This window comes from Dermacentor andersoni, chromosome 5 (assembly GCF_023375885.2).
Source record: "Dermacentor andersoni chromosome 5, qqDerAnde1_hic_scaffold, whole genome shotgun sequence".
NCBI classification, from domain to species: Eukaryota; Metazoa; Arthropoda; class Arachnida; order Ixodida; family Ixodidae; genus Dermacentor; species Dermacentor andersoni.
Window position 1 is genome coordinate 142,306,420 of NC_092818.1, and position 15,692 is coordinate 142,322,111.

At 40.4% G+C, this 15,692-nt stretch overlaps 1 protein-coding gene across 2 annotated transcripts in view; it reads left to right on the forward strand.

Moving 5' to 3' along the window:
- Ppox (protoporphyrinogen oxidase) overlaps window positions 1–14,428 on the forward strand; it is a 39,742-nt gene extending 25,314 nt beyond the window's left edge. For both annotated transcript variants that reach the window (XM_072288412.1, XM_072288411.1), the window contains exons 10-13: window positions 309–422; window positions 2,692–2,841; window positions 5,305–5,452; window positions 14,210–14,428. In XM_072288412.1, the coding sequence (XP_072144513.1) occupies window positions 309–422; window positions 2,692–2,841; window positions 5,305–5,452; window positions 14,210–14,220 (423 nt within the window). In that variant the 3' untranslated portion in view covers window positions 14,221–14,428. The remainder of the gene's footprint in view (window positions 1–308; window positions 423–2,691; window positions 2,842–5,304; window positions 5,453–14,209) is intronic.
- Window positions 14,429–15,692: the final 1,264 nt, after the last annotated feature.

Sequence of the window (15,692 nt, forward strand, 5' to 3'; positions counted from 1 at the left end):
GCTCAGGTGGTAGAGCGGCTGTCCTGGAAAGGCGCTGGTCCCGGGTTTGAGTCCCGGACCAAGACGAATTTTTTTTCAACTGCGAGGTTTTTCTTTTGAGAAACCCGTATGGGTTTTCTTTGTAGCATTTTCTACGAATGGGTGGATGTCTGATTTTCTCTTTATTAATGTAGTCTCTGGATGTTGTAGTGGGTCTATAATCTGGTGAGACAGGATTTGTGAAAGCGCAGTGATCAAAACTTGTGCGACAGTGTGGTGAGTATATTCACATGTCATTATTAAAGTATATTCTCCTTTTGTCTTTTTAGTTCTCAGGGATCATGGTTCCTTCCTTTGAAGTTCCTCACTTGCTCAACATCACCTTTGACTCCTGCTGCTTTCCTGAGCACGATGGCCAGTATGACACGAAGACCCGCATCACGGTGAGAAACTGTTAACTCTGTGGCTTACGTGCTGTCTATGTTTACAAGTGCACTCATCCATTCCTTCTGCAAAATTTGTAGATGCTGTTTCTAACCACACACCATGAAAATGACAGGATTAAGTAAATTAAGCCAAATGTAAGCTGGCAAGATTAAGCCAAATGTAAGCTGACAATGTATAAACAAAATTAAAGTTTACTTTCTTACTTACCACTCTAGCCAAAAATAATTTACGTGATTGTGCATGATACCGCAAAAACTCACTCTCATGCCAGAAGCATACTTGCATTCATTATTGGCACATTTATGTTGCTTATGCACATAGGAAACTAAGCAAGTTAATTAGGAATGATAATTTAACATTGCCGTGTATGAAAAACCAGACATTGCTAGTGTTGTTTTACTTGCCCTTGTCTCTTACATCATGCTATCGTTTGATTGCTTCTAACTTTTCCCCCAACTCCATGTGCCATCCTTGGTTCCAGTTATTTCATTCAAATTTCATTATTTTTGAGGCAGTCGTAAGATCAGTTTAGCTGGAATGCTTTTCCATGTACCCGCTATTATCCAGCTTGTCCCTTGTCTTCAGCAATGTATTATTGGTGCGGCCGGTTAGAATTCTCATTTCCTCATTAATTAAGGTGACAGGTGTACTGACGTAGCTGAGGTTCTCAAGCTGACCTTTAAAGAAAACATCAGTGCTTACAACTAGTGGAATCATAAAACCACATACTCACACTAATTCCTCAAATATCATCCTTGCTTGAATTTCATTCTCGAATTTAGGTGACACATATGTTTTGTCTTTAAAATCATGTAGAAAACAGTCAGCTTAGATATGAATAAATGATAAGTCCACTGTAGGGCAAAAGCCTGCTTCTACTAGAGATCACTAATGACCGCTGTCCTACAATAGCTAAACCCACTCTATGTCTGCAAATTTCCTTATACAGTCAAGTTCCGTTAATTCAACCCTGATGGGACTGACGAAATTGGTCTAACTATCTGGTGGGTTAGTTTAACAAGATGCAGAAAAAACGCCAAAATGCACCGCTGATTAATTTGGCAGTATTTGCCCAATGCTAGCACACCCCTGAGTCAAATGTGCAATAGCTTTCTGTGTGTCCTAAGTAGAAAACTGACATATAAGTTACGTTGGAGCTGCTAAACAGAGCAGTAATTTAATGCACACCCTAACTTTTAGCAAGAAAAATGGGCAAGGTTCTAATATGTGGCACACTTGTGGCCAGTTTTCTAAGTCAGCTTTGCCACAAGATTGATGTAGAAACTGCTTTGCTGCTGTACAGGTACGCCATGCAGCAAAGCACACAACAGCTGCAAAAGTTTCTGTGGAAAAAAAAAAAAAGATGCACGTTAGAATTGGGTAAATACTGTAATTATTCATTGTGAGGTTACATTGTTGCTTTAGGATCTTCCAGAGGCAGGCCGAAAATAAGTGTTTTCTATGGGAGACTACACATGTTTGAGGCATTCCTTGTACTCTAAGTACTGCAGAGATGAACACTGCCGCTATTGAATTCACCAATGAGGTCACAATAGGAGTCGGGTGCGTGCATGATGCCCAGCGAAGTTCAAATTATTTGGCGAAGGCTAAGTTCAAAATAGAAATAACGAAAGTTTGGTCCCATAGAAATGTATGAGCGTCAGCTGGGACTTTAGTTATAACACAGCTATAACAAGTTCAAATTAACCAAAACATTTAGTTAACTGGAGTCAAATTAATGGAAGTCTGCTGTATCATCACTCCAACTAATCGTCTGCCATCACTGACTACATCAAGTTCCTTGATACCCATTCTCTTACTCCAATAGACTGCTGGTAATCTGTATCACACATCACTTGACCGGCTCAAGTTCACCTGTGCCTTTTAATCTCAACTAGGGTGTTATATAAGTCATACCCCAATATAACGAACACAGATATAATGAGTTAGTGGATATAAAGAAGCAAATATAAATGGTTTGTTGCCGTTATAAGCATGTGACAAATATATATATTGTAATGAATACTGATTATAGTGAAGCTACTTTCGTGTCAGATGCGACTTTGTTTTAACAAGGTTTGACTGTATCTGCATTAGGTCTCGAATTCAAACTAATCTCTAAACCATACTATCCTGTGCCATAGGCAAAAACATGGATAGCTCATGACAAATCCTGCATTCATTAGGACCCAATTATATCAAGTCTTCTTCCTTGTCAAATTGTATCACTGTTGTTCTCATTTTCTCTCAATTCTTGCCTTCTAGGTTCTGATGGGGGGCCGCTGGTTTAAGCAAGCTTTTGGAGAAGTGGACAGTGCTGACCCAGATGTCATATTGGAAGCTGCTAAGGATGCTGTCAGGACGTATCTTCACATTGATGAGCCACCTGTCAGGCACCATGTGAACGTGCTCAAGGTGTGTATAGACAAGTTGGTCAGGAGCTGGGCCACCACAACTGTGGACTGTTGATAAAAAGCTTTCGCAACAGTCATTTGTTTGCAAAAGTGCTATGACCAGTACTCATCCGTGGCGGAACATCTGGTACTACAGATTCAGAAATCAGAGAAATAGAGAAACATGGAGACTCACCGTGTCTTTTAACTAGCCTTCAATAGAAAACATGCTTATGTATATACACATTCACGGAACTGGTGTGATATACAAAACGACAAATACATGCAGTGGCATGTGCTGATAAAAAAGTGAGAGCTCATGTCACCTTAGCTCTTTGAATTCCAAGTTCTTTTCTGAAAAAGTGCATCATGTTCGAAATATTTGTTTTTATGTTAGCAATTTTTTCTGACATAAATACAATTGAACCTCGATATAACAAATTTAAGTGTAATGAAATTCTCGATATAACGAAGCACTTAACTTTCCTTGCGAATGTCACAAGCAAACATGAACACATCTCAATCGATGACCATGGACACAAACGCTGGTGCGAGAAGAGGCAGCAGCAGCGAGCAAAGTGACCTTCGTGCTGTCTATCGCTAAAATGAAAACTGAGTGGCGAGAACACAGCATGCACAGAGGTATGAACCATCTGCAAATCGCTTTCAAGATAGTAAGGCGGGCATGACCTTGCAAAGCATGCAATTGCTGCCAGAGGAGAATGCCACCCTCCTTTCCCCTCCCTCCCACGCTGCCTCCCCACTTTCTTTCCTTGCGCACGCGAGAGTGAGCCGCAATCATCGATTCCCCTTGTGTGTGGTTACGAAATACGCAGTTGCTGCTGGAAAACCACGTCGCCGCCTCTCTCCCTTCCATTCCCCAACGGCCTTTTGCGTGACGGAAGACTGTGCGTTTCCTCTCAGCTTTCCGCCCTTGGGCGTGCCAGATTGAGCCGCAATTTTCAGCTCCCCTAGTGCGCTTTCACTCGCACATACAGCATATGGCATGTGGCGACGCTGTTATCGCCCTTGGCCTTCATACGGAACATCACAGCAACAGTGATGGTAAAAATGCACCTGGAATGTCCATATAATTGCTGTCGCAATAAAATAAGGGAATTCGAGGGGCTTGATTTGATGTTACTCACAACTATATAAAGTGACAGATAACAAAGCCAGAGAAAGCTTTGAGGAAATTGATTGTTATGTTTAATTGAAATATGGAAATAGTAAAGAAAATGAAATAGATTAACTGGTAAAGCACAGCATGCGTAATGTGGAAGATGTTGGTTCGGCATCCACCTGCAACAAGTTGTCTTTTTCTCCACTTTCATTTCACTTTTCCTTACTATTTCTACATTTTAAAGAAACAGCAATCAGACCAATACGCACCTGTGACCAAATCAGTGCCACCTCGATACCATGCAGTGTATGAAGTGTGTGCGTGGGAGGAAAAAGGGGGTGCGAACTATACGCGAGTAAATATTACTTTTAAATAAATATTTTGGCCCAGTGTCAAGGGTGTGACACTTACATGGGCGTGGTAGTAGTAGTAATTGGTTGTTTATTAGTTGAATAAAGGAATAAGAGAAAATAAAGAGAAGGAAGTTACTGATCTTCACACTGTTTAGCCCAGGCTGCTGACACCTGTATGGTGGTCAGCAGGGGAGAGTAGAGTAAAGAAACAGGGATAAAGAGAATAGCAGAGAGGATAGTGTAAAGAAGAGAACTAACTACATACTATATGGTTGTGGCCCTTATACAAGAATATACTATACATGTATGTTTAGGTACGCATACATTACACAAAGAATTGATAATGCAGTTATAACTCGATGTTAGGAAGTTGGTAAAATTGGCACATTGCATCATTATATCAAGATTTCACTAAATTGAAATTCAATCTTTTATGCGAAACACAGTCACTGAGCAACTCTTCTTTACCAGGAAGGGTTTTGTTATGTTGAGGCTAAAAATAAAAAAAACACGATTTGCTACACTATGGTTAAAAATGTATGAATGTTCTATAACGAAAAGGTATAAAGGTTAAATACTTCCTTACATGGAGGATTTTGTTATATTGAAGTTAGTTATATCGATGTTTAACTGTACACATGTGAAAGAGGTCTTCCCACAACAAGAAATGAAAACTTTATTGGAATCTGTAGTAATCAAATACATATTGAGAAAAAAGACTTAGGTTATACAGAGAAGCTGTTTAAAGCTGAATTATGTGGTCAGAAATTCGGCTCTGTTATTGTACTTTGGAAAGAGCTTTTATAACTTTGTGTGCTTATACAAATAATGATAGTACAAATTTGTGTGCTCATACAAATTTACGTGTGGGCTTACGTGCTAGTTTTTCTTTTGACACAAGGCCCTGACTGTGTCTTCTTTTACATGATCATTCAGTTTTGAGAAGCAAGTAAAATTTCGAACGACAAATAAAAATTGTAATTTTAACCAGCTTCGCTTCATGCCACAGGAATGTGTTCCACAGTACCTGGTCGGCCATCTCGAACGTATGTCGAAGATTTGCGAGTCTATCACCAATCTCAAGCTGCCTTTGACCCTACTCGGATCATCCTATCGAGGACCATCCGCCAACGAGTGCATCTACCATGCAAAGCAAGGTGTTCAGGAGTATCTAGAAACTCTACGTGTGTAGTTGACGTTCGTGTCACATTCTAGTATGTTGACTGCAACCACTGCAGCAGTGTGTTGTCTACTGCACTTTTTGGCAGGAAGCTGAAATATTAGTATCATCTATGATGTGTTTTATAGAGTACTATACAAATGCTATACGGCAGGGGTTGCAAATATTTTTGACATGGTGGAAGCTAATAATAATAGGTTTTCAATCCAGTGGGCAGCCCTGCATTCTTCTTCCATGTCTGGCCTCTCACACCTACCTCCTTAACGTGCACAAGAGTACAAGTGCACGATGACTGGGTAACTTAAACTGGCTAGTGGCAGAGGTCACGGGGCTAACATAATTGTGAATAGTCACTTTGGTGAATAGGTCAATCTCGCTGTTTGATTTTCCAGCTGTGCAATTGGAGCCGCAAAGCAAGCTGCTGAACCAATTATAGTGGTGCATTGGAGCAGGACAACAAAAGGTCTCAGTGCTTTCATATACTGAGGAACTTGCTATTTCAATGAGAGTGGCACCCAACTTGCTTGCTGCTTGCAAAGGTTTCATACTTTTCACCACTGTTCAAATACAAGGCAAAAATTGTTACACGATTGGTATAATTCTTGTTTTAAAAAAAAAACAGTATGTTTGGTCTGCAATTTAGAGATAGGTTTTGAGGCCTCTGCTGTGGTGATTGAAATGTTGTGAACAAGCTACTGCAGTTGTCATCAGAGCAAAGGCTGTATAGCTCTTGTAAAATATGTCAACACGTGGGGCACACAGCTCTGTAATTTCATCCGTATGCGTCGGCGTCAAAAATGGGGCTAGACGGGCCAGTTCAGGCATTGCGCAGATGCTTGTGCCTTTACAAGGGGGTTTTGCTCCACCTTCACTAGTCACATAATGCATCGCCATACGCTTTCTATCGGTTCACAGTGAAGTGAAAGCAACAATTTCAATGACTGTGTGGCTGCGTGGCCAACTTGGAGGAATCTATTCACAGAGCAATCGCGAAGATCATTAGGTGACTGTAGTAGTTGTAGAGTGACAGAAATTTCATTGTCATGTGGTGAAAATTTCAGCTTGTGAAATAGCCTTTAGGGCGCCTGCTTGTTTATTTTCATACTCTAATATCACTTGAAGGGTTGAGGCAAAAGAATGCAGTAGATATGCTGCTCACTGAAAGGTCACTGGGAAGGCTGATTAAGCTGGCATTGTAGCCATGGGGGAAGGGTTTTGGAAGAGAGTGGGAGCTCAAGCTGCTTAAGGTGCCTGCTGAAATCCGTTTTGGGAAGCCCTGCTTTAAATAATACTCCCTTTTAGGCTAACAAGCCTAATTAACAGGCCAAATATATTTCCAATGTCCCTTCAAGTTAGTCCTAAAGAAAATATACTGTACACATCCAAATAATGAACATGGATATGACGAAGTAAATCTAAAATGTTTCTCACAATTATCTCCATGCAACTATTATATGCTTATAGCGAATATTGAATATAACAACAGTATTTTTGTGTCATATGCAACTTCATTATAATGATGTTTCAGTTATTGTTATTGCTTTGGATGTGATGAACCAATGTTCAGCTGAATTTTTCTTTGGACGAAGATATTTCCTGTGTATCTTCAAGCAAGTCTCAGAGGGAGTTTACTGTACCATATTGTAATGCTTTTGAGAAAAGTATTTGTGGCACACCAGGGTAATGGTTTTGTGGTGGGCATAAGTGCAGTTTTCTTTTTTTTTAAAGAGTGCTTCAGAAAGCTGGAAATATGCTTGCCATGAAATATCAGAAAGGCTGTCGAAAAGGCAGCTTGAATAATGAATATTTTAGTTACAAAATCCAGGGGCCATTGTGTTGGTCTGGTAATGTGAAAGGTTTCTTACTGTACTGCACAACATGTGGTGTTTGCAGTCATTCATATAGCAGAAGAGATTTATCTACATGCGTGTTGTAACACAAGTGTGCAAAATGAACACTGCTAATTGCAAAAGATTTAAAGGTACACTTCGAGAGCAGATTTTTCTTACTTTTCAACATTGTGGTGAAACTTGTGTGAAACTAAAATGTTTTGTGCCACAGAAACAACATACTAGGCCAAGAACTTATGCCTGGTTGGTCAGTTTAGTGTGATAAATGCAGGCCATGCTTCTTTGTGAGTACACCTGGCTGATCTTAGCTATACTGTTGACGTAAAGTGAAATGAAAACACAGGGAATGTGGGAGATGGAAATTCAAGACAACGAGCAAAACGAGAACAAGGTAAAAGTGGGAGCCAATGTTTTGACAAGTGGACTTGTCTTTTTCAAGGTGACATATGCTTATGCTTCCAGGCGACATGTGCTCAAGACGACGTAAGCATATGTCGCCTTGAAAAAGACAAGACCACTGATGATTATTGTGGTGTATGAATGACTGTGAATCAGGCTTGAACAATGATTTCTCAGGTTACATCATGTGTTATAACAGCTATGTTGTATTTCTACAGTGCATGCTCAAGAAGGCTTCTTTAGGAGCTTTTGTTTAGCTATTCTTGTTCATATTTCAGTTTGTGTTGATGCTGTTAGCCAAGATGAGGGTTGTTGTGGTAGTTTCTATGTTGCGTTTGTAAGAGTTGTTCTTAGGATATTTTTCCATGAAGCAATTTCTCTTACACTTAGTGAAAACAGCTTTTGCTGACTTATATGCAGTTGCAGTTGAAGCAAAATTGAGTAATGTGGTTGAAGTAAGAGGATTGTGAACAGTCATGCCATATTATACGTACTGGACATTTGTGTATGTGTGTGTCTTGTTTGGACAGGTCTAAGTTTTTTAGTGCATTTTCTGTCCCTCATTGAGTATGCATACTAGGGGACCTGGCACCCATTTGTCTTCCGATGCACATAAGAGTTGAGTGTCATGTTATCTTCAGCATGCACAATGTAGACATAGTGATGCCTTCAGCTGAGATACATACCAGTGACCTGGCTAAAATACCAATATTGATTTTGTATTGGATTTGTCTTTTATACTCTGGTCATTAAGTGCCATAATGTATGATATTTAGTAGTGCTTTGCCGCACAGCTGTTGACAGGGAAGTTTGATTGTGTGGCCAGTAGTATAAGGCTGCATTATGCTGTGATTAATTCAAGTGCTGTGAAATCTCACTGAAGAGCATTTACTACTTCATTTAGGAGCCTAAATGCAACAGTAAATGTAGCTTTTAGCATACAGGCAAACCCAGTTTTATTAGAAAATGCGCCAGTGTTTGTTCTGCCCATACTGTGTGTATTGAATACTGTTAACACATTCTGTAGCTTTGCAGGTGTCTGCTATTCAGTGTTCTTAATATTTCTTCATTGGCAACCATATTGACCATATCTCTAATGAATTTTTAGTGTGGCATCGTGTGGCATGATACCATGATAACCATGCTCTAAACACTACCAAATGTTTTCTATGTGGTTACTTATTATAGTGGCTGCCCTGCAGTGTGCATCTTGCATGTAGTAAGAGCATGACGATCCTGCAGCATGATATGAATTTCATGATTCTGTTTGATGACAGTCAAAATATCTCGTAAGTATGTTCTGTGTAGTTGCTACATGATAGTACTAGAAACACTGTATTAGATTGTAGGTTGCAAATTCACGTACTGTGAACCACATGTATCTTTGTGGTTCTCATGTGCAGATTTTATAGCCCTCTTAGGCTAGCATTCTCTCCTACCCTTCCATCTAAGTTGCCGAGGGTTTAGGCAGCTCTCTTTTGTGTGAACTCTCCCCTGCCTTGGCCCCTCTTCGTATGTACTATGCTCTGTGCTCTGCGAATTTAACCTCCTGACTGTACTTAAGAAACATGCAAATGCTCTCATCAAAAGAATGAGACATGTATGTTTGAAGTACAACTGACTTAAGGGATCGAAAAGATAATCACAACAGGCTGGATAATTATTATAATGTGCCTGGACGTGTAGCATCAATAGTACACAATAGGAAGTGCACTTACAGAAATGCAGGGAGTGTTTCCCTTCAGTTGCTCTTAAGTGCCATCTTGTAGAATCTGTGTAGTACTTCTGGAAAGCTGGTTTTGAGAATTGATTAATTTAGCATTCGTAACATGTTATAGTGCACTAATGGAGACAGAATCAATAATTTTGCTAGCACCATGCTTCGGGTTTTGCTTACTGTTACTGAATAAGACGCAAAATAAATTAGCAAGAAAAAGAAAAGCACTTGCAAAAAAGACTATTGATGCTTGGTGCAGTATTGCATGTACATCTTTACCTGTAATAATGTGTCATGCAAGCTTATTTCATTTGTGTAATGTTGAGTGCAAAGTGGCACCTAACTTTATTATACTATCTTGTGTGTGCCAATTATTTTTTATGCCTTACACAGTAAATGGTCTCGCTGCATGCACATGTGTGGCTTTGATTGTGCCACATATGCATATGCAAAGTGCTTTATTTACTAGTTGTAAACAAAGCAAGAGCAAGTTGATCAGAGAATACTTATACAAAACTTAAGCTTTATACACAAAGCCATATGCATAGAATGCACACAGATATAATGAGCTATTAGGTGTAATGAAATAAGTCTAAAATGTTTCTCTTCATTATTAGTGTGTAATGAATATATACTTGAAACGAATATCATATGTAACAAAGGTATTTTTGTGTTGGATGACATCTCATTATAATGGTGTACAAGCGCGAAACTTGGTGCTGATGTCTGCAGGTATCCCATTAGTCAGTGCATAAATGATCAGAAATACACATTGTACAATTTGGTAGCGTGACCTTCAAATGTTCTTGTTACTTATAACTGTTTTAAGCTTAAAGGGCCCCTCAAACGTTTCAGACAAATTTTGTAGATGCGTAGGGTACAGCTTAAGTAGAACATTCGCACCACAATATAAGTGAAGCATTATGTATTAATGGAGCTACAAGCGATTACAAGTTACCCTCCTCCCTAGCCATGCTTTTCCTTCTCAACTCGTTCGCCAAGCGATCGAGGCTAAGGTCCGCCTTCACTGGTTCTGCGTCATGATGTGATGTCACATCGTCCACTTCCGGTTGTTTTGGAGCCCGCCCCTGCCCGCGCGAAACCCCTCCGCTAGCTGCTTGGCCGTCGACCCCAAGCGAGAGCTATCGAAGCAGCGTGCTTTGCGAGCATTCTGTCGTAGCACTGCATGTGTCTGGTATTCCGGTAATCACCCTCTAGCTGAAGTTTCGACGGAATGGTGGAGCCATAAACTCAAGCTCATGAAGGAACTTCAGCGTAGATGTACGTGACCTACCTGATTGGCCTCCCCGGTCCAACCACCCGTTGGCACGGAGCTTAACCAGCCAAAGAAAGAGGTAGTATTGCTCTAACCAAGTGTAAACACTTTAAACATATACAAAAACAAAGTGTTAACGATTACACTCCTGCAAAAAATTTACACCAGCAGCAAAGAAGAATACATTTTGTTACTGCTACTGTGTGTGGTTGAGCTCTATGCCACCAGGTGGCTGCACCGTGCAGACCATTCACATTTGCACTTCTGTTCATCCCCTGAAACGACACGCAAGGGGACACAGCCTTGCGTTTACCCTAATACCGGACTCGCGAAACGCTATTGCGTTAGTAATCTTCCCGTGTAAAGCAGCGGCCGCAATCGCGCAAATCCCGGCGCTGATCGGATAGCGGCAGTCCGATGCGCTGCAGCCAGTTCGCTCGTCTACTGGCTTGCAGAGGGATACAATGTCGCAGCTTGACATATTGCCAGTCGCCACGTTTGCAGTCCACAACGCAACAAAGTTGAATCATAGCGCTCGCGAAAAGACAGACCGACACTGACGGCGGAGCTCTCGTCGAAGACGGAGCACGTTGTAACACAAGCAGACGACACTTGCTGTGTGCCGGAAGTGCTTAAGTGTACTGAAAAATTGGTCTTGTGCATTCTGTTTATGTTAACTTTTTTTAAATAAAAACAGATTAACTAACATTGCAACTATTACGAACACCATTTGTTTACCATAAAGTTGGAAAAAATTATCTATCACGTGCCCTGGTCAGCCAATCGGATAGCCCGCCCCACTGACGTCATATGGGTGATTTCCGTCATATGGGTAGGGGCGGCTTAAAATTCCACCAAGCAGTGTGCTGCGATCGGCAGTGAAGTGCATTTTTAAAACCTTATAATAAATTACATGCTTTACACGGAGCACTTAGATGTGTCAATTAATGACCAGAAGGACCTACTCTAATGACTCAGTGCATTTGTAGAAAATCGTCAAAATTGTTTCAGGGTCCCTTTAAACAGCTTAAACACCATTGAGATCCTTTATGTTTGCTTTCAACTGCACTTAGCATACAATGGCAGCAGATCCCTTTACATCACTTCCAAAAATCTGTGAGTGCTTTCAACTGTTTTATTACAATAAGCAATCATGAGCTGAAAAAGAGCTTTCATTGATCCTTCTGTAGTATAAGCTGCATGGGGATCTGGTACCCTTTGAAAGGGTGCAAAAGGATCGTGGGGACGCCGTGAAAAGCAAAAGAATACAATGCATGGCAAGATTCCGACTGGAAATGTATGGATAGGTACTTTTATATGCTCAGGTTACAGTCATAACATATGTTGTGTAGCCGTTTGTTAAGAGAAAAGCAATTAGGCAATCTTATTACTAAGGGGTTTGCAACTGGTTCTGTGTTGGTTGAATTGTTACCAAGGTAGACAATTGTCCTGAGAGTGTCCCTTGAAAAGTACTTTGCTGTGTTTGATTATTACATGATATGTTTTATGGTCTTTGGTGAGCATAGGCAAAGAAAACAGTCCATCTTGATGCCCTTTAATAAAATCTGTGGGTTGTGAAGTGGTGAGATCCAGTGCTTACGATCATTGCCATGTGGTGGTTGTAGTGTTGTAGTGCTAGGCCATCTTACAGCAGTGTTTTAAGGAAGCTGGCATGAGATGTTATGATCTGAGCAGACAAACCATCAGCAGTCTTTACTTTGTCATTACTGTTGCGGAAGCTCACGTTTTCTTTTATGCTGATGATAATGATCATCATCATCTGCCTAATTTATGTCCACTGCAGGACAAAGGACTCTCCCTGCGATCTCCAGTTACCTCTGTCCTGTACCAACTGATTCCAACTTGCACCTGCAAATTTTTCAATTTCATCATGCCACCTATTCTTCTGTCATTCTCAACTGCACTTCCCTTCTCTTGACACCCATTCTGTAACCCTAATTGTCCACCGGTTATCCAACCAATGCATTACATGGCCTGCCCAGCTACAATTTTTTCTCTTAATGTCAATTAGAATATTGGCTATCCCCGTTTTTTCTCTGATCCACACCACTCTCTTCCTGTCTCTTAAAGTTACGCCTAATATTCTTTGTTCCATCACTCTTTGCGTGGTCTTTAACTTGTGTTGCCTCAACTTAACTTGTGTTGTCTTTAACAAGCGTTGCCCTTATTCTGTTGGAAACTTTCTGAATGTTTTATACAGTATGTACTGAAAGTAGCCTAATGGGTCTATAATTTTTCAATTCTTTAACATCTCCCTTTTTGTGGATTAGTATAATGTTGGCATTCTTCCAGTTCTCTGGGATAGTTGAAGTCGTGAGACATTTCATATAAAGGGCTGCAAGCTTTTCAAGCATGATGCCTCCTCTATCTTTGATTACATCAACTGTTAGTCTGTCTTCTGTTGCTTTTCCGCATTCCATGTCTTGCAAAGCCCTTCTAACTTTATTGCTAGCTATAAGAGGAGCCTCTGTAACCTGTTCATTACTACTTCGAACAGGTTACTGAGGCTGATAGTTATATGGTAGTGCTATTATTGCTCACACCTGTAAAGGTATGCAAGCATGCAGGTCTTCTTTCGTAGGGGTCATGTTATGTAGGATATACCGTTTGTCTTTAGAAGTATCGGTATAACTAAAGTAATGGTATTAATATCCTTGCAGACATAATTAGCGTGTATATGACTATGAGTACAGCATAACTGCAAAAGGGGTAGTGTAGTGCTTGAGTTATAATGTAGAGTGTGATACAAATCTTATTTTTCTGCAGATTGAACCCTGCTGCATGTGAAATGGTTATGAGACCTTTTATTTTACTGTATAGAAGAGGAGAAAATGCTTGTTTATATCAGCTTTTCACTTAGATTTCATGTACTGTTGACTGCAAAAGTTTCTGGAACATAATATTTCAAAAGATATTTTAATTTTATCACATTTTCACCATTCAGAGATGATTTGTGATGGTCGCATACGAAAATTTGCACTGAAGTTTTCGCTTTTGTGAGGATATGTTATTAGCCATAAAATTTAGCTCCTGCACTCAGAAAACTTTTGCGATTGGGAGTACATGAAAAAAAAGTGGGAGGAAGGGCTCAAAGAAGGAAATTTTTCTGTGTTTTCTTGTCATGGAAACATCCCAGAAAGCACTATGTAGTCATGAATTATGTACTCGCATTTATTTCACGGGCTCAAAGAAGGAAATATTTCTGTGTTTTCTTGTCATGGAAACATCCCAGAAAGCACTATGTAGGCATGAAATATGTACTCGCATTTATTTCATGTTGCATTTGTTTTTACTGAAACAAATGTGGTTTTGATGACTTTACATAAGGTCGAGTATTTCTGCACACTGTCAAAATGCACTGTTTGTCAACAATGCTCGTCATAATTTTTCTTTGCCATACATTGGTATTTTGTGCATGCCATTCTTCTGTATCATTCTTTTATAGGTTCTTTTGCCTTTTCTAATTTTCAGTATATGCCTGAAATATTCTGCATAAGCACCAACCATCCTTGGCCATATACAAGCTTTGTGGAGGTGAATTTGTGGCCTTGCCAAAGCAAGTAAGTTAGAGTGTGCAGCTTTATGATTTTGTTGATGCAATTAAAGGTGTTTGGCTATCTGGGCTATGTTCGCCTACTGTAAGCCATTTTGAAATAAAGTTCATGCATTACAATGTGCATGAAAAGGCAATTGTATAGCCTTTGAATTTTTCTGATTTATTTTAGGACCATGAAGGCTTTGCTGGCAGCTAATGCGGTATTTTGTGACTTCAAAGCCTTAAAGGTACACTAGAGGCTAACATTAGGTAAAGTGAAGGTGATAGATTACTCTTCAAATGTGACCAAAGCTCTGCATCTTCTGAGAATAAAGATATTGTGAAGGAGAAAAATGATGTCGACATAAAACAATTGGCAGTGATACTGCCATTGTGAAGATATTGTATCAGCTCCCATAATGTAACGACTCAATCATACATAATGTACTCCTGCACCAAGTATCGTGAAACTACTATGCTTTCTCAAAACATCATACAGTCGTAACTAAATTCAGGGCGTCGAACCAAACCCCGAACTGAAGAACCATACCCGTACCGGAATTCTAGCTGGAACAGAAACGGAACCCAGACCCATATTGGAATCCATGGTAGAGTGTATAAGCGTGACCGGACGAGGACGTAGAAAGAAACAGATGCACAGAAGCGCTGTGTCTGTGTATCTGTTTCTTTCTATGTCCTCGTCCAGACGCGCTTATACACTCTACCATGGATTCTAACCAACTAGCCCGTCAACGTGTTTTAACCATATTGGAACGTGCTTGAATCCAAACCTAAACAGAAAAAACAACGGCTACCGGTTTGACATGAAACGGTGCAAACGGGTGTACTTGCATAAGCGATCTTTCGAAATAACTACTTTGCAGTCAGTGCACCCCAAGAGAACATTGTTACGACCAACGAGTTGCATTATGTGTGAGAATGGGAATAGATATACAATTGGTATGTGGTGGCAACTACATGGCCACCTCAGCAGACTCTTGCACTTATGAAGGTGGCTGTACTGCCTCCAAAACATTGTTTCAAGGTACCGCAGAATCGCTGTTCTTGTAGAAGCTAAAAGCCACATAAGCCATACACCGCAAACGCACATGACGGGACACAGGGAGCACAAGAAAGACTTACGTTGTCATTCAGAAGCGAAAATTGGAAAACCAACTAGTTCATCAGCACGGCTTCCTGTGAGAATAACTCTGCGGTCGCTATTGAATGCCGTAGCAACGACTGCAAGTGGCATGAGGAACCTGCTTTTGTTCCGTGCCATGGTTCAACGCACGTTTGGCGCCTCCAAGCAGAATACAATGCTCTTAAATTTCTACAAATCAATGTTGGGCACAATATGCCTGATTTGTACTTTTTGTCTGCGCTTAGTCAGCGCAGCAGGACCCAGCACGGAATTTC